The 19,580-nt window shown below is 39.2% G+C and overlaps 1 protein-coding gene across 1 annotated transcript; it reads right to left on the bottom strand.

Annotated features, from left to right (window-relative positions):
• Positions 1-7,767: 7,767 nt before the first annotated feature.
• LOC103186733 (testis expressed 15, meiosis and synapsis associated) lies at positions 7,768-17,171 on the bottom strand. The gene is made up of 5 exons (XM_007905940.2): positions 15,505-17,171; positions 14,006-14,061; positions 10,895-11,954; positions 8,878-8,980; positions 7,768-7,927 (listed from the first exon to the last, which is right to left on the bottom strand). Exons 1-5 carry the CDS (start codon positions 15,643-15,645, stop codon positions 7,914-7,916), a joined length of 1,374 nt encoding a protein of 457 aa, XP_007904131.2. The 5' UTR covers positions 15,646-17,171; the 3' UTR covers positions 7,768-7,913.
• Positions 17,172-19,580: the final 2,409 nt, after the last annotated feature.

The following is a 19,580-nucleotide window of genomic DNA, read 5'->3' as shown; positions in this document are numbered from 1 at the left end:
CTGAAAAAAGGAATCCAAAGTACATCACATCAATTCCCAGGAACTCTCCTCTCACGGAATGTACGTGTCGATCAGGTTTTCTACTGTAATACAATTACATCTACTGGAAGTGAGTTCTCTTTCAGATTCCTTGTAAGGAATCCTGTTAAAAATCATGCTTTTATAACACGTTTATCTGGGCCCAATATCTCAGAGGCTATGTTATAACAAAGTTAATGAAAAGAGTTTTGTGCTGTCAGGTCGCTGCTGACGTTTCCTGGGTCCTGCCAAGTGAGGTAAGTGGTGCTTCCTGCACATATGCAGCACACAGGAAATAACATTCAATGGAAACCCGACCACCTGGTATTTGACCAACTCCTAGCACAGGGAACCAGCTTGACAGCCCCAGAAGTCACATTTACCTCACATGCAGCATTGTCCACAGTATACTCGCATTCTTAAGCGAACCAACATTCAACCCGGGGTATGCTGTAGCAAGGCTGTCCTGTATTATACTATATTAAAATGCTAGTGGAACAAGAGCTGCAAGTCACCTTATAGTCAATTCACTTTACAGTATATTCTGTGAAGCACTTTGAGACATCTCAAAGGTAAACAAATGGTTAAGAATAATATAGTTTTAGTGTCTTCAGTCAAATTTCAAATATTTTTTGAAACACATGTTCACATATTACTAGTAACAATACTGGAGATTAAACTAAGTGTAATTGTTTCATAGTTCCTGTACGATTGATAGCCGACAAAGGACTCAGAATAATTCCCTAACATTTACTGTGCTCCGTTGAATTCTGAAGCAGTGTTAAAAATACATGGTAGTTTTCTTTGTTCCCACATGCTAAACACCTAATTTTCTAGTTTATTGGTATATTTTCATGGATGCAATTTACACCTTATGGAGCTAAAATGGATCCTCAGCATCCTGTTCGACCCTCAACTGTCCTTCATACACCACATCCGTGCCATGACCCGCTCCTCCTTCCCCACCTCTGCAACATAGCCTGGTTTTGCCACTCTCTCACCGCAGGCCAGCAAGACTCTCATCCATGCGTTCATCGTATCCAGGTTCATACACAAACTCCTTGCGTGCCGGCCTCCCCAACTCCTGCATATCATCCAGAGCTCTGCAGCCTGTGATCTCTCCCGCACTCCAACCTACTTTATGTCTCTCGCCTTGTCCGGCCCACCATTGGCGTTAGACTCTGTGCCCCCACCCTCTGAAACTCCTCCTAAGGTCCTCCGCCTCACCCCCTTGCCTTGCCTCCTTCAAGATCCATTTCTAGACCCTCCACTTTGACCGTGCCTTCGGTCACCCTAATACCCCTCCCTGCCCCCACCCCTCCTGATACCAACCATCAGCTCGGGTACGGATCCCTGAATATCCAGCACCCTGGGATATCCTGACATGAAAGGTGCTGTAGAACTGTAATTTGTTGTTATTTTCTGGTTTATTTAGCCTTGATGTTGCATTTCAAAATGGGGTGGCAGAATCTGATGTTTTTGAGATTCAGCTATAAAATATCTGTTAATAGTTTTTCAAATAAAAAGTTACACAAAATTAACATCGCTCGTCTCTCACAAACATTGCTCGTTCTCACTTGTGCATCCATGAGCCAGGGGGGAAGTGTTGCATCACCCTGCCCATTGGAAGATAATGATGATCACAATTGAAGTAGATGAACAGCACTGTCTGCACCAGTTGTAAACCAAACTGCGTTTTCTTACATACCTGTGCTTAATATTTTTGACATTGAAGAGTGTATCATGCAGAAGAAGTTGAACATGGCTCCAGAATGAGAAATCTTCATCTTGCATAGATATTTTTTTCCCAAAATAATACTATTTAATGAAACTATGCTGAGCTCAGGGTACATTGTGAATTACTGGACATGCAGCATATTGATCGAAACAAGGTTATTGGTAATGTATATTAGCTAGGAAAGAACCGCTCATTGCAGTCAGATTACATTGCAAAATCGTATTTATAGAATGCAATACACCTACTCATTAAAGGGAAAATAGACCGAATGTTTTATTAATACTTAATCCTTTGTTCATTACATTTTGAGTTTTCTTGTAAATGTTTTCCTGTTAGTGCTATTGGTGAGAAGATAATAAGTATATCAACATCTGTCTCCATGGCCTGCGGATTTGCAAAAACAGTATTAATTGCAGCAGTGATGTGTGGTTTCTTAATATGCATGAGAGCAGGCAACAGGAGAAATCAGTTTGTAGGCTCTGAAAAAGGACTCAAGTCTTTTCAGTGTGCACAAAATGACTGCTGTGGTTGCCTATAAAAAACAGTTACTGTGTCTGAAAAGAATTACTGTGTTTTGATATAATAATAATAATCCTTGCATTTGATATAGCGCCTCATCACGTCTTCGAGATGTCTCAAAGCGTTTCTCAGAATATACTGTAAAGTGAATCGACTGTATATTTTATGGGTGAAATCATAGGCATTAGAAAATGGAAATTGTTCTCTTTCAACTTTTGCTGTAGTTTTAAGAATAATATGGACTACATAGATATAATTATGATATGTAATGCATCATGCCAGCAAGATGTGCAGTTTATCTTTCTTGAATCTACATAACTCATTGGTATTACTCACATATTTGAATTGCCTCATCTCATAAAGTCATTTATTAAGACATTTCTCCCACTTCATTAAGATGGTGCTCCCCAATAGAAAGACAGAAATTGTCCCCCTTATACCCCCAAAGAGGAAATATTTGTCTTTTTGTAGGCAAGCAAGTCAACCATTTTGTGCGCAGCAAGGCCTCATGAGATAATAGACCAATTAATCTGGAGAGTATCCATAGAACCATAAAAATGTAGAGCAAAGGAAGCCATTTAGTCCATCTAGTTTGCAGTGGCTCTGAGAAAGGTGTTCATTCAGTCCTACTGCCCTGCCTTATCCCTATAGTCCTTCAAGGTGCTATATAGCTTACCTTTTGAAGGTCACAATGGGCTGTGCATCTACCACCTTACTTGGCAGGGCATTCTACATTCTAGACTGGCATCCAACAACTCTCTGAGTGAAAACATTTCTGACCAGGTAAAACTCAATTTTCTTTTCAAGTAATAATTTAATATCCACATGAATAGGCAGATGAGACCTGTGTTTTAGTGTCCCCTCCAAAGGACTGTAGCAATCCCCCAATATTGCATTGCTGTGTCAGACTGACCTGTGAGTTTAAATCCCAACCTTAAATCTCAATCCCAACCCCAGTTTGAAGCGTCTGTCTCAGAGGAGTGTTACCAATTGAGCTTGGATTATTATTTTCTGTTTGTTTCACATTTATAAGTAATTAAATATGTTTTCAATAAACTGCATTCTTCAATTATAAATGTTATTGTACAAATGATGGAGTGATTATGTTGCTGGGAAATGTTTTTTCCTGTGCTTATAATTACTATGTAATCTTCATGAAGTAATACATACAAACCTCAAGGAGATACTCAGTTTTCTTTTAGAGATGGGGAAAGAATGCAACTTGTGATGTTAAATTATCCAGGAACAGTAATCTGCAACTGTGCTCACCAGAACAATACCTGTAACTGAACAGCCTGATAACAGCAAACGTTTTGAGCTTTCAGCTTCTTTGCTTCACCAGTTTAATATTGTTAAATCTAACCATAGGTTAATTTGATATCTGTAAACTCAACGTCACTTATCTTCACGGAGAAATTGTGACATTGAGTTGTCTAAATCTGTAAAAGCCAAATAGGGGAGTTGGCTGGGAAGCAGATAATAATATGTGGAACAGTTCAATCAAAATTTCTTCAGGCACACAGTCTCTCCCCTTCAGTGAAATAGTAAAGTAATGGAGTCTCTCCAGGCCCTGTTTTATGATATGAACCGTGAAAGATTAGTTTGGTGTGAGGCTCTCTTTTGCAGGAAGATTTTTGTTTGTATTGCAGTATTTTAATTTTGACAAATGCTTTCTAATATTTCAGTTGCATGCTAAAGCCACAGCCCTCAAAATGAAGGTCACTGGGCCTCTCTAAACTGTGTTTTATTTATATCGCCCCCNAGTGAAGTGTTCCTGTTCCTAGGATTCATTACTGCTCATGGGAGACTTTGAACTGCAGCAGCCAGAGTTGGTTCACTGCACTTATCTGGATCAAAAGTGGTTCAGACAGGTGCATATGAAATGCAAGTACGCAGACCACATTGTAAGGAAGAGTACATGTTCTGGTATTGTGGATGAAAACAATAAGAGCAACCTCTTATGTTTCATTGCTATCAGCTGAAACCAGCGCATTGGGGCGTAATCCCGTCAAGAAAGGCTCTGTGTAAATGCAATTTGTTCTTGGTACTGAAAGCTAAAATTGCACCTCTGCTGAGCTTATTGTTCCATCATTACCACCCAGCTTCAATTATTTCCTTCATGTTTTCAGACTTAATAGGAAAAGCCTACGCATCAATATTCATCTGGTGTACCCAGAATACATTAAATATGCCTGTAAAGTGGGAAAGAGACTAAAAGGATGGCTCCTTCACAGGCTGATCAGCTACGTGGCAGCCTCCTGTTCTACAAAGATAAAATACATTTGGTGTAGTGTTTTACAAATCAGGAGAACGTCTCAAAGTGCTTCACAGGATTGATTGTAAAATGCAGTGATTGTTATTTTGTAGGTGATCTATGTAGGAGTCCTGTAGCTCAGTGGTTAGAGCACTCGAGAGAGCAAGCGAGAGACCTGGGTTCGATTCCCAGGAAGGCGAAACCTTGGGCAAGTTTCCTTACTCCACACAGCCTAATAATAATCCCTCCAAAACCCAAAACAATAATAAATTGGTCATTTTCAATCTACGACTGTTTGTGGGACATTGCTGTGCGCAATTGGCTGCCGCGTTCGGCCACAAATATAGTCAATTCACTTTACAGTGTGTTCTGTGAAGCGCTTTGGGACGTCCTCCCGACGTGAAAAACGTTATATTAAATGCAAGGATTATTATTATTATAATCCCTCAAGAAGAAAACCCAATAAATTTGGTCACTCAATCCACGACTGTTTGTGGGACACTGCTGTGCGCAATTGGATGCTGTGTTTCGCCCACAAAATATAGTCAATCACTTTACACTGAAGTGCTTTGAGATGTTCAGAAGAAATGAAAAGGACTATATCAAATACAAGGATTATTCTTATTATTCGCCGCCTATTATTTTAACCTGATTGCCAACAAAAACAGTACCTGCATATTATGTGTAAAACATTTCAAACAAATAAGGCAATATAAAAATACAAGTTCTTTCAAACTCAGCAACCCTCATGAACCTATATTGAGAGGGACACCGTTCTTTTATCAACAGCTGTACATTAGATGCTGGCCAAAAGTGGAAGTTGCTCAAGAATGACAAAATAGACTCACTTGCTTCCATGCTGGACTAGGAACAAAGAACTGGGGAATTTATATACAAGAATTCTTACATTTGATATAGCGCTTATTACGTCTGAGATTTTAAAGCTCTTCACAGAATATACTGTAAAGTGAATTGACTGTACTGTTGTAGACGAAGTGGCAGCCAATTGCGCACATCAGTGTCCCACAAACAGTTGTGGATTGAGTGACCAAATTATTATTAGTATTTTTTTTGAAGAGATTATTACCCCTGGAAAGCAATCTGCCAATTGACGAACAACCAGATTCCTACTTACTGCTAGGTGAACAGAGATGTGTGGAGTAAAGAAACTTGTCCAACCATTCAAATTACACCAAGGTCAAGGCTAGAGGCGATGTCTTTGAGACATCTCAAAGCACTTCACAGAATATGCTATAAAGTGAATTGACAATATGTTGTGGGTGAAACAATAGTGAATGTTTGAACGTTTTTGCTTATTTTTAATAAAACACAAAAAGGCAGACATTAACAATATCTAATGTGTATTTTTCCACCAAATGCAAAATTCTTGCAAAGTACACACAAACATAATACTTACTGCTTCAAGGATGTACATAAATGTAAGTAATGTAAGTATGTATGATCGATCAAAAAAGTGACAAGAGAAACTGGGCATCGCTTTCATATCTTCACATTTATACCGCAAACAAAACCTGAAAAAATTGTGAACTCTTGAAATTACAAATTGTTACAAACAGTGTATTCACATTAAACTCTACCATTACAGCCGTAAATTACATTTCAAAGTTTTCTTTTGACAAAATGCTTAGATACAATACTAGGTATTAACAAATTGAATATATAAATATTAAATGTACATGAATCCAAAATTCAACTGAAAACAAAGTTTTTAAGAATTTCAGAACTGAGGTGCACTTTTGCACCATGTCTAAATATAACACAAGATTCAAATTTTCTTCTTCAGTTCAAATTTTGAACAGAGCCATGATCTGAGATCCTAATAGCATCCGCAGTATTCAGAACCATGGACAGAATTCTCCCCCAATGACTTAGATTAGGGTATGGGGTGGTGGGAGAAAGAAAGATACAGTAATGTGTGTGCGTTTGTGTGTGTGTGGGGGGGGGAGAGCAGGGAAGAAGAAATCTGTCCCATTTTAATTGTTTTTCAGTCCCTAAACTAATTAAATGTTAACCAATTTTGTATAATTTTTAGCACTTAAAATTCAATTAAGATGTTAATTTTTTTAAACATATAAAATGTAAATTCTATGAAGCAAAATATACAGACTTTAGTGCTCCAAAAGATTGCTTCCGGCTGTTTTCCAAAGTTTGGCATGCTTACTGTATTATAACTATTTGAAGTACCATGCTGTTGTTGAAAAAAAAGGACAGAATAATCACCTTCTCATTGAAACCTTCTCACCTAAGAAAAACAATGGAGCAATTTGTTTATTTTTCCCTGTACATTGTATCACAGTTAAAACTTACTGTTAATATTTTAAGTTATTATATTTTTCAGCAGGCATTTATTTTGCCCTGATAATGTCAGATCATTAATCCAAATTTTACCTACTGCAATCTGTACATTTTATATTTGCAAATGTAGAGTCACTATAAGTCTAATATACAGTAATTTATAAGATTCCTTAATTTGGAAACCAATGACCTGCCAATTCGCAGAACAGTAACTCAGAACCAATCTACTTAGAGTGCAGACTTCTAGTGAGTTAGTTTGATGTAATTCCAGTTATTGGGAGGAGATTCACTCATTTTCCTTATTAAGGATTCCTATTACAAATTAAACTAAATTGAACACTAAATATAAGGCATTACAAAAAAGGGGAACACTATATTTTCTTATTGTACAATAACCAAATAGAATATCTGTCACATAAATCATATAGGTCTCCAGCCTACAGCTCCTTTACAATCATTGGGAAAATCCCTTTCAGCTTTTATACTATGAGCTTATACGTCATAAAGGATAAATGAAATAAGAAAATGACAAAACAAACTGAAGAAACCTTGGATATAAATACAATAGTATCAGAAAAAAACAAATGATAAACTATTTTGTAATATGGAAAACAAGTTACAGAAAGAAAATGAAGGAAAAAAATACTGCAATAGTTTTGCTATTTGGAGCAGATTGGGAATAAATCCTTTTTAATGTCTATCCTAGGGACAGGGTACAATATTTATTAACATTTTGTACTGACTACCTTTGTCCCATGGAAATGCCAATCATTTTAAATATTCTACTGTTCCTTTAAATGTACTGTCTTTGTACTAACAATTTAAGTGATCATTACTGGGACTCAACAGTTATGAAAGTTGCTACATAAATGTGGAGACGGTGCACATAAATGTAAAATGAACGCGTGTCAAATTACAGGCACATTTACTGCAAGCGGTCAAAAAATTCCTATAAATAAGGTTTCCATACAAAACTTAACACTTTTTTGCTGAAAAATAAAATGTGTACAAAATAGTGTTCACACCGTGTTGGTAAAAATCTAATTTTCTTCAGGAAAATGCTTCAGTTTATTGGCAGCAATCTGCAAAATAATAAACAAAGTTAACAGTGCTTTTTTTTCTGATCAGATCCAGTACATATTGTGCACTACAGATCATGACACCACAATGAAATTTCCCTCCCTTCCCTTTCAATTTGAAGTCTCACACCAGCTTGGCTCAAGTTGGTAATAATATTAATACTATCAATATTAATCCTTACATTTGATATAGACCTTTCAAGTCAAGAGCTCGTCTCAAAAGCCTTCACAGTCTTCACTGCAAAATATAGTGACTATGTATTTTGTAGGTGAACACAGCAGTCAATTTGTGTACAGCTGTGTCCTACAAACAGCCATGAAGTGAATGGCAAATTTTATCGGGGAGAGGGGAGCGGGGTGGGAGTGTTGGTGCGGACAGGAAGAGAGACTTCCTTTTCTTTTCCAAATAGTGCTTTGGGTCTTCAAATAATGCAGCGCACTCCCAGCACTGCACTGAGTATCAGCCTGGACAATGAATTCAAAGTGTTGAGAAAGGGCTTGAACTCGCAGCCTTCTAACAAATGCAAAGATTATTATTATTATCCTGCCTCGCCCATTGCAAATGCAGTGCATTTCAGATCCCAACCTCGTCTTTGTTGTCCTCTCAACATAAAATGCATAATAAATGTAAAAAAAAATTTAAAATCATAATGCTTTGCTCCTTTAATAAGATCAGCTACAAGAAAACATAAAGTGTCTTCCATTCATATAATAATCTATAACTGATGTTATAGGGTTACTTAACATAAACAAAACATCCTCAAATATACATAATAATACACCAAGGATAAATGGAATACCTAATTAATTCCACTTCTATGTACAAGTCCACTTGCTTATTCAAAACAATTGTCTTTTTCAATAGTGAAATAGGATAGCTAATCCATTATTTCCAATATGACATAAAATCTTTCAAGACACACCTAACATCCTTTAACTATTCATAAGCTTACCCCATCTGCTTTTTTTCTGTGTCCGGAACGAAGGTTTGATAAGGGAATGACTCGTCAAATGTGAGTTGGTTCCAAATCCAATAAATTGTACAGGAATGCGTATCTGAACCAAATACAGGTGACATAAGTCAATAAAGCACAGAAAGCACATACTATTTATTACCTGAAGAAGTTAAATAATAATATAACAAAACTACATTTGTAAAGTGCCCTTCACGTCGGGGGGACGTCCGAAGGCGCTGGATAGAAAGAGTTACAGACCCGAGCTGGGGGGTTGGGGTCGGGGAGGGCAGGGGGGGGAAGCAGGGAGATCGAAAGCACAGTCGAAAAAGAGGGTTTTGAAGGAGGCAAGGGAGTGGCTGAGGCATTGGGACTGCAGGATGGAGTTCCAGAGGGTGGGGGCAGAGTGGCAGAATAGTGGGGTGAGCAAGGCAGGGGACGTGAAGCAGACCTAAGCCCGCTGAGCGGAGGGAGCGAGCTGGATGGTAGGGGGTTAGGAGGTCGGAGAGATTGGGGGGAGCACGATGGAGGGCTTTGAAGGTTAGGACCAGGATCTTGATCTGTATCCTCTGTGTGATGGGAAGCCAATGGAGTTGGGCAAAGATGGGGGTGATAGGGTCGGGGAGCGGTCACAGGCTGCAGAGTTCTGGATGATATGCAGCCTATGAAGGGAGGACTTGAGGAGGTCAACAAGCAGTGAGTTTACATAATCGAGCCTCGATGTAATGAAAGCATGTATGAGGGTTTTTGCGGCCTGTGGTGTGAGACAGTGACGGAGCCGGGCGACGTAGCGGAGGTGGGGAAGGCAGAGCGGGTCATGGCGCAGATGTAGGGTAGAAAGGATAGTTGACGGTCAAACAAGTCCCCAAGGTTCCGGACCGGCTTAGCAAGGTGGAGTGTGCAACCATGGATGGTGATGCTGTCAGCATCTGAGGTGAGGAGGCGCTGACGGGAGACAATCAGGAGAGCCTCGGTCTTGGTGACGGTCAACTGAAGGAAGTTAACTCTCATCCAGGACTTGATGTCCGACAGACATTCTGTCAGGACAGCAGTGGTCCTGGAGTCAAGGGTGGAGGCAGAGAGGTAGAGTTGGGTGTCATCCGCATACATGTGGAAGTTGACCCCATGTCTGCGGATGATGTCACCAAGAGAGAGCATACAGATATTGAAGAGGAGGGGACCAAGGACAGAGCCCTGAGGAACATGAAATAATGCGGGGGCTGGAGGAGAAGCCATTTGTGGAGATGAAGTGCAGGTGGTGCGAGAGGTATGATCTGAACCAGTCAAGGACAGAGCTGTGAAGGTGGAGGTGAGAGGAGAGGTGGTGGATGATGATAAAGCAGTCGACGGTGTCAAAAGCAGCAGAGAGGTCAAGGAGGGCAAGGAGGAGAGGCAGCCCTGGTCGCAGATGGACAGAATGTCATTTGTCACTTTGACCAGGGCTGTTTCTGTACTGTGGGCGGCACGGAAACCCGATTGGAGGGGTTCATGAAGGGAGTGGCGGGAGAGGAAGGAGCAAACCTGAGAAGCAACAACTCATTCCAGGACCTTGGAAAAGAAATAGAGGTTGGAGATGGGGCAGTAGTTTGGGAGTAGAAGGGTCAAGGAGGGTTTTTTAAGGATAGGAGTGATGACGGTGATTTTTAATGGGATGGGGACAGTACCAGAGAACAGGGAGAGGTTTATGATGTCAGTGAGTAGAGGGGCAAGGAGGTGGAGGTGTGATAATCCTTGCATTTAATATAGCGCCTTATTACGTCTTCGAGACATCTCAAAGCGTGTGGCAACCAATTGCGCACAGCAGTGTCCCACAAACAGTTGTGGATTGAGTGACCAAATTATTATTTATTTATTTATTTTAAAGGGAGTATTATGCCTGAAAAAAATATTTGAACAGAAGTGACAACTAATTTCAGAGGAAACCATAGAACAGTAAGAAGCTTTTGTGAGTATGATGACCAGAAGAGAAACAGGAATGCAGATAGGTTATACTTAGAGTTAAATGTAACATTTGTACCTGGATTGGAGAATGTGGCCGCATCATTCCATCAGTGATAGCGGGTTTGTTCGTAGTTTGTAACGATACAGAACTAAGTTGTTCAATATTTGATGCAATTTTGGAAGAATCTCTTGTAACTTGAGTTTTAGACTGCAACAGTGGATTCTTTGATACATCAGCACATTCATGTTCTTTACTTGTGGAGGAAGCAGTCGGAGCAGAACCTATACTTGTTATTTCAGATGAAATGATACCGTCTGGGGAAGAGGTGCCAGAGTGCAGTATTGGAAAGATTGAACTTTCATGTATTGTTGGTTGCAAATGCAGATTTTGTGGATTATCTGCACTTCTGACAGTAGAACTGTGAATACTTACATCAAATTGTTCACAAAGAGGACTGTCAAATGATGTGTGTGCCTGGGAACTTAAACTAGGCTGTACAGGAAAAATATTACTTTTTATTGGTGTATCAATCAGATGTGAACTAAGAATTTCACATGGATTATGGATTTTTTGATGTTGCCTACAACTGCTGTTGTTTCTCTTCATCTTCTGCTCAGTCAGATTATTTTCTGCACCCTGAGGTAACTCAAGTTGCTGTTTTCTAATTCTGCCATAGGTATCAATGGTTTGGCCTTTACTTTCAAAAGAGTCAAAAGCAGTCTCCTCATATAAAACGCTTTGAGAGGGATTACATGATCGTAGTGATGGCGACTTGTGTTTTATGGGGTAAATGATCTGTTTACTTTGGCAATTGTGAGTTACAGTAAGAAAATGAGTCAATTGAGATCCTGAACAAGAGTGTGTTCGCATATTAGCACAAGCAATTTTTGGAGAGTCAGAAATTAAAGGTGAAACTGTAGATTCTTCTGAAGTATATTTCGGAAGAGCAGGAATTTGTGGAGTCAAAGGAATGTCGCTGTTTCTCTGGACTTCACTGGAAGAAAATCTTGATATTTTATGCGTCAAGTATCTGGTATTTACACAGGATTTAGGAGTTGTTAAAGCCATTGGCTCCATACTTTGGGATGTTGATTGTAACTCTTTACGGTTTTGTATATTTTTGGATGACAATTTTCTGCAAATCAATACATACAGTAAATTATAAATAACAGTGCTCAGGTATCCATAGTGATATTGTGATCAGAATGATCCTATGCCAAAATGTCTCAAGGTTCAAATTAATTTGATTGTATGTAAGTTAATAATAATAGTCTTTGCATTTGATATAGCACCTTATCACATCGTTGAGATGTTTCAACGTGCTTCACAGAATATATTGTAAACTGGATTGACTGTATTTTGTGGGTGAATCACGGCAGCCAATTGTTCACAACAGTGTCCCAGAAACAGTTGTGGATTGAGTGACCGAATTGTTTTTAAGGCATTACTATCCCTGGAAAGTGATCTGCCAATCGACTTACAATCGTGTTCCTACTTACCGCTAAGCAAGTGTGGAGAAAGAAAACTTGCCTAAAGTTTCACACCACCTGGGAAATAAACCTGGGTTCTCTCGCTTGTGAGGTGAGCATGCTAACCAATACGCTTTGGGTCTACAAGTTTGTTTTTGGGAAGTGGGGGGAGAAATACGGACTAAAATAAAGAAAAACAGACAAGATTTCCAGAGTGCAATGGGAATTCCAGAAGTAAACAACAAAGCTATATCCACTCTGTTGCATTACTCAAACAGTTTCTTCTAGACTTTCACAGGTCAAATCCACAGATCATCTTTCACACCACTTATTTCTTTATTTATCAGCAATCTGGCCCCTATTTAACCGATAGCTAAAAATCATTTTGCATCATAAACTCATTGTGAATGAACGGATTACTACATTTAGTGATCAGAGTAAAATAGACCTCACTATCTTCTCAATGGAATTCTCACTGATTCTTTTGTTTCCTTTCAACAATTCTTACAATTTCTATTAAATCCAAGTTCATGAAAAAATACTACTCCCATATCTGGAAAGGTTCTTACAAGCATCTCTCTGGCATCCCTGGCGTAGATAAAAGAAAAGATTTATCATCTGATGCATGGCAATTTCTTCACCTCTTGCCTCCATCTTCTCTCGATTGCAAACCTTCCTGTCTAATTGCCCTGAGGAATAAAAGCTCTCTGAATTTTCAGGTGGAGACTGAAAAGTGAAAGGCACAATGCTCCTCCATGCTTTTCTTCAATCAATAACAACAATAACAACAAATTACATTTAAGCCCTTCCCCACACTGGAAATCTCCCCTCCCTTCATTGAGATGAATAAGCTTGTAACCACTGTATTCAACCAAGGCTTTGCCTGTCAAGATTACACTTTAAGAAAATTCTTCCATCTTAAGTTCTGTTAGTGTTTTCAAGGATTGGGTCCACCTGGATTTATTGAAGCAATGCAGGTTTGTTTTTAAAAAAGGCAAATGGAAAACCTGGTGAAAGCGGTAGAGGTAATCACTGTCTCAGATACCCAATCTTACCCCTGTATCTCACACATCCAATAGAGCAATTTATCATCTTTCGTCCTACAATCAAATCCTACCTATAGCAGAAACCTGTGTGGTAGCAAAGTGAATTTTTGTAGATGCACAATTTACAGGTCATTTGGAATCCCTCTGTTAAGTAAAATATGCTTTGTTATCCTTTGTTAACCAAATGGTTCGGCTTTTTCTTGGTCTAGCTTTTTACTGGTCAGCAGATTTTTATCCACATGTAAAAGATAGCAGACCTAAAGGTACTTGTAGCTTTGTGCACTGAAAATCCATCAGAACAGAAATATAATAAAGGCATGGATGTTACACTGATTGCTGGAGTAACTGTTCCCAAAATGATCTGCCACTTGAGCACCAGATATAACATTAAAATTGTTTGCTACGCCAGTGGCAGCATCCATGCTTTGTCCTAGGTGTGCTTATGGTTGGTTACCAAATGAAGACGCTATATTGTACCATCAAAAATTAATCACTGGAACAAAATCATCACTCCTCATACACATACAATGCTTCTCACTCCAGGTAGCTTGTTCATGTCACTTAAATCACTACAAACTGGATCTAGTATTGGTTTATTTTGCAGACTTTTAAACCTTTGTTAAAACCCTGTAAGACATCCAGAAACCAGTTCAGAGAATTGCAGGACTTACATTTCTATGTTGTCTCCAACTTTGATCTCCTCATCCTGCAAAGGGAGGTCTTTGCACTATAAGTCAGAATTAAAGTTAGTAAATATTTAATATTGTCATTATTTTAAAAATAATCCTTGCTTTTGACAAAAGTGCCTTTCACATCAGAAGGATGTGTCAAAGTGCTTCATAGGATTTACTGTAATGTGTAGAGGCTATATTTTCCAGGTGAATATAGCAGCCAGTTTGCGTACAGCAATATCCCACAAACAGCCATCAAGGAGGAAGGTCTTTAGACGGGTCTTCCATGCCTGCGGATAACATCAGAGCAGGAGTATATATAGATTGAAGAGGAGGGGACCGAGGACAAACCCCTGATGGACGCCACACGTGACAATGTGGGGGCTTGAGTAGAAGCTATTGGTGGACACAAAGTGCAGATGGTGGGAAAGGTAGGATTGGAACCAGGCAAGGACAGAAGCATTGGGGTGGAGGTGAGAGCAAAGGTGGTGGAGAAGAATAGAGTGGTCGACGCTATCAAAAGCGGCCGAGAGGTCGAGAAGGATGAGGAGACAGAGAGATAGCCCTGGTCGCAGGTGGACAGAATGTCATTTGTCACCTTGACCAGGGCTGTCTCTGTGCCGTGAGCAGTATGAAACCCAGATTGGAGGGGTTCATGGAGGGAATGCTGGGAGAGGAAAGAGCGAAGCTGGGAAGTGACCAGGACATTGGAAAGAAAAGGAAGGTTTGAAATGGAATGGTAGTTGGAGTTGGCAGTTGGGACGGTACCTAAAGTTAATAAATATTTAATTTGATATCATTAAAATAATAACAATCCTAACATTTGATGCATTGTGTTCAAGTACAGATTGAGTTACAGGTTATCATAACTTCAGTTACAAGAGCTGATTGTAGCTCTCTGATTGATTAAGCGCTCTGAGACGCCGTCCGGTGTGGTGGGCACTATATAAATGCAAGTTGTTGCTATTGATTGAAATAGCAGTGATTCAAGATTTACATAAACAATACAAATGAAAGTCAAATTGTAATACTGCAGTTTAAATGGCAATATCCAGTTACATAAAATTGTGTGAGGTTAAAAAACACAACCCTCATTGGTAGTTAAATGCTAAGACACCTGTGCTTTGTTTAAAACAAAATGTGTATTAAAGGTGTATAAAACTAATCAGTGTCCTCAACAAGGTGAGACATCAAGAAAAAATTCCATTTATATTGTGCCTTTGACATCAGAGGATGTCCCAAAGCGCTTCACAGATACTGAGCTGGGAGGGAGGAAAGGGAGATGGGTAAATGTGCAGTTGAAGAGAGGTTTATAGATACGTTTTGAAGGGAGAGAAGGGAGTGAGAGCTCCAAAAATCTGATATAAAAAGAGAATATAACTTGGGCATAACGTACAACTGGGTAGCATAGTAGTTTTACCATCGTACTCTATTATAACATTTCATTTTACAGTTTATTTGAGTCTCTTCCCAAAGTGTAACATGTTAAACAATCTTACCATTCTCCTTTTGGGCATGGGTGGGACATCAACTTCATGTTTTCTTTGATGAAATCCAGGTGGAACTTCACAAAACTGTCTTTTCCTTGTGACACACAATTGTAAATCTGGTCCCTTGGAAGTTCGAGAGACGTGCGTCATGTCTGAAGGCAAACTTAGATGCTCCTTCCTACCACAATCAATGTCATTTTCAACTTTAAGTAAACAACCCTGCAAATTCTCAGCATTTGCCAACAGCTGCCTTTTCTTACTGTTCTGTTGCAATTGGTATGTGAGAAGATGAATGACTGAGGCACTATCTTCAGCAGCACCTGTTTCATATTCATAATGCTTTTCATCACCTCTATAACGTGTGCCATTTTCCCCAAATCTTTCTCGGGAGCCTTGACCAGCTTCTCTAGAACCATTCCAAACTGTCTATAGTTGTGAGTTAGTTCGGATTCAGTGCAGCCGTAGTTTATTGAGGCTGCATAAGGTGGAGCATTCACGTACATCTTTACACAAAGTTTGTGCCTTTTCATGTATGTCCTTATTGCAATTAGCTCTGAGCATTCTCTTAATAGAAGCTGGACTGCATATGTGTAGTTTGCGCTTTGCCTATACTCAAGGATTAAATCCAGTTTTTGTTGCAGTGTAGAGATTGCATGCTCCAACATTGCGCAAGAATTGTTCAAGCATTTCTTACGGAAGAGTGAAAAAATGGAGATATCTTGCTGGCTTTGAAGCAATTCAGGAAAGAGGGTCGAGTCAAACCACAGCATCCCCCTGTATGTTGGATGGTTCAACTGCTGCGCAATCAAATTTCTCAGGTAGTGAATTGTCTCGTACATCATAATCAGCTCAATGTAGATCTCAACAGCTTCAAGATTTAAGAGGACAGGGCTTGCGTTGTGGGAGGCACACAGGTCTAAAATGATAGCTTCTGTCACCAAAACCTTCTCAACATCAACATGCTGTAGAACCTGAAAGCATCTCTTCAATGACTCCGACTGCCTCTCACATATTTGCAGGAGCTGCTCCAATTCTTCCTGACGTGCAGCCCGAGAGCGCTCTAGTATTATCCCAACAGAAGTAAAAGGTTTGGATGTCTGATCGAGGTCACCCTCCAAACTCTTAGGTATTTGCTGCTCCGTTAAGTCACCATTTGGTAATTTGACTGAGGTGTTAGCATCAAGGAACTTGTTACCATGAGATGGACCTTTCTGCAAGGCATTGCCAATGGAAGCAGCAGTCAAGGTGTACAACATGCACATGGCATCCCTGTTTAATTCCACAATTAATTCCTTCAACTTGCTTCTCTGGTCAATACTTCTTAATTCGGATACACCACTATTTGATGTGTCAAACATCTTCCTCTTTTTCTGCCACACAAGCATTTTAGCAGCATTAAACTGAATGTGTTCCATTCCAAACCATAATAGTTTATTGTTTGTTAGCAAACAGCCGTGAATTGTGCGAATCTTTGCATTTACAATGTCAATAATAATCCATAAATGTACCAGTTTACCCACATCACGTTGCTCTTCAGGTAAACTGGTGTATTTGTTTACCAGTGTCCAAACATCCTTTCGAAGCGTTTCTAAAGCCTCCACATTACCTCCAAAGTGAATACCAGTTGTCAGTGGAATAGAAAGCCAAAAATTACAACAGTCTGCAATATGTTGCATTACTGCTGAGCTTTCTTCCAGCTCTCTTCTGTGTTTAAGGTATACATAGTAAGCATTTTGTCCTTTCATCTCCATTTGGAAAGATTTCAGTACCTGAGCACGGTAGTCATGTACTGTATCTAAACACTTACTCTGAACTCTTTCTTGGAAAGAAGGATAGAATGAAGATTGTTGCTGGCTGCCTCTCTTTCCCACCAATAACTCACTGTATAGTATTTCATCATACCACAGCAGACTCCGAAATGTTGGTAGGCCCTTTAAAAAGCTAATCTTGTTCTCTAAGAACTGCACAGTCTCCATCATTATCTGAAGTTCTACAAATGAATCTAGTGCATTGGATTTTAAGTGCACAATGTGAGTGGGATTCTGCAGGTTATTCTGAAGCAGCAGATCTCTGGAAATAAAAACCTCTGTGAAGGACTCGCCCTGAGACCGTTCAAAAGCTGAAATAAACACAGGAAGCATTTTCTCACAAGTCAGTTTCAGCTCTTCTAACTTGTCCAGCAATGGGGATGTGTCAGCTTCACGCAAAATCTCAGATGCCTGAACTACAAGAGACACATGGAGTTGCCTTTCTTTCATAGGTTTTGATGGAAATTTGTTACCACTAGTTGTTTTAGTGTCCCCCTGCTTCAAGTTATTTTGACCAGCTTTTCTTTCCACAAAGGTGTTTCTGGCTCTTAAATACTCAGATTCAGTTTGATTGTCTGAAATAATCTTCCCCTCCTCCCTTTGCATTTTGTCATATTCTTGTGTCATTGACTCACTTCTCAACTTTGGATCTTGGGGTTTCCTTTGAAAAGGTTTCTCATTGAAAAGGACACTCCTAGGTTCAGTATAGGTTTCTTTTTCGTGGAAATTGGAAATTTTCATTTGCATTTTCTGGGAATCTATAAGAACCTCTTCTGTTTGAGATGGCATAAAAGCTCCTGTATTATCCTTTGGATTGCTTTTGCAGTTTGTTCTTTGGAATTCAATCTGAGATTTGACAACTGGTAATTCTGTTGTGTTTAATTCACACTGAGATTGAAAATTTTGAGATTCAGCTTGCAAATCTGCTGCCTTGAAATGAAGATGAGATTGCAAAACCTGATATTCAAGCTGAGATTTCACTGATTGAGAACCAATATGTGTTTTCACTTTTTGGCATAAATCCACAAATCCTACTGCAACTGACTCAATGGACGATGATTCTAATTTGTGACAAAGAGATGGCTTTTTGACTTTTGTGTTTATTTCGATACACAAGTTCTCCACTGGGCTCAACTTACATTCTGCTGTTTGGGATTTTACAGAACAAGAACCAACTGCGTCTTTCACTGAATTTGATTTAATGAGAGAGTCAGCGAGAGGCTCAGTGGTCCGTGATTTAACAGAGAGATCTGCATGTTGAAAGTCAACAGATTTCAAGTCTGTGTGATCACTATTACACTGCACTATTTTGAATTCAACTGGTACCTTTGCTGCTTTGACTTCACATTGGGATTTCAGCATGCAAGTTTCAATGGGAAATTGCATTTTCTTCAAATCCAATATAGCTTTTGCATTTGTGCCTTTTTCAGCACACAATTTATCTTCTTGGGAATAAATCTGCATTCGTATTAGGGATTCCATAAACGTGGATTTTGATGGAAAATCAAGTATTGTGGATCCGACTTTGGGACCCATTATTTCAGGTTTTGTCAAATGGCATTCAACTTGAGATTCAAGTAATGTAGACTTAGTCAGAAATTTCAGGAGGTTCAATTCACTTTGATTAAATCCATTAATTGTGAAAGTTGCTTCACAAGACTTGGGTTCTTGGACAAGACCTGGATTTGAAGGCATGATTTGTCTGCCATTTTCCCGCATCTTGAATTTGGGATGATTTCTTTGATGTTTCACAGTACGTCGCAACTTTTCTGAATTTGTAGACATTGCTGGTTTGTTCCCCACATAGGTCAATTCTACACCAACTGTTTTTCTAGACATATCATTATTTTTAGTTGAGCATGGATCATTTTTACTTTTGAAACATGCACTTTGTGCATTTTTCAACAGTCGCTTACCCTTCTCTGTTGAAACTGCTAACCCCTTCACTTGTTTTGGATCGTTACTTTGACTGTAATTTGGGTACCATTTGGGATTGGACACACATCTCTGTCTTTTAAGAAATTGATGACTGTTCATGTCACAGGTTTCCCAAAAAGAATTGCAGTTACTCTGATATGATTTTGGCAATGAAATCTGGTTCCGTGTTATGCCAGTTTTTGTTACAATTTCCGAAGACTCACAGACCTTCTTACAAGCTTTGTTTAAGTGTATAACTGCTTTTGTGAGTAGTTTATACAATCTCCTGCTTTTGCTTAACGAAGCTTCTGTCGACAGAACACTTGTCAGTTGTGTAATTTGCTTTTTAGAAGTGTTAAA

The sequence above is a fragment of the Callorhinchus milii genome, unplaced genomic scaffold (genome assembly GCF_018977255.1).
Source record: "Callorhinchus milii isolate IMCB2004 unplaced genomic scaffold, IMCB_Cmil_1.0 Scaffold1, whole genome shotgun sequence".
Lineage (NCBI taxonomy): Eukaryota > Metazoa > Chordata > Chondrichthyes > Chimaeriformes > Callorhinchidae > Callorhinchus > Callorhinchus milii.
This window is presented reverse-complemented; position numbering and strand designations above follow the sequence as displayed.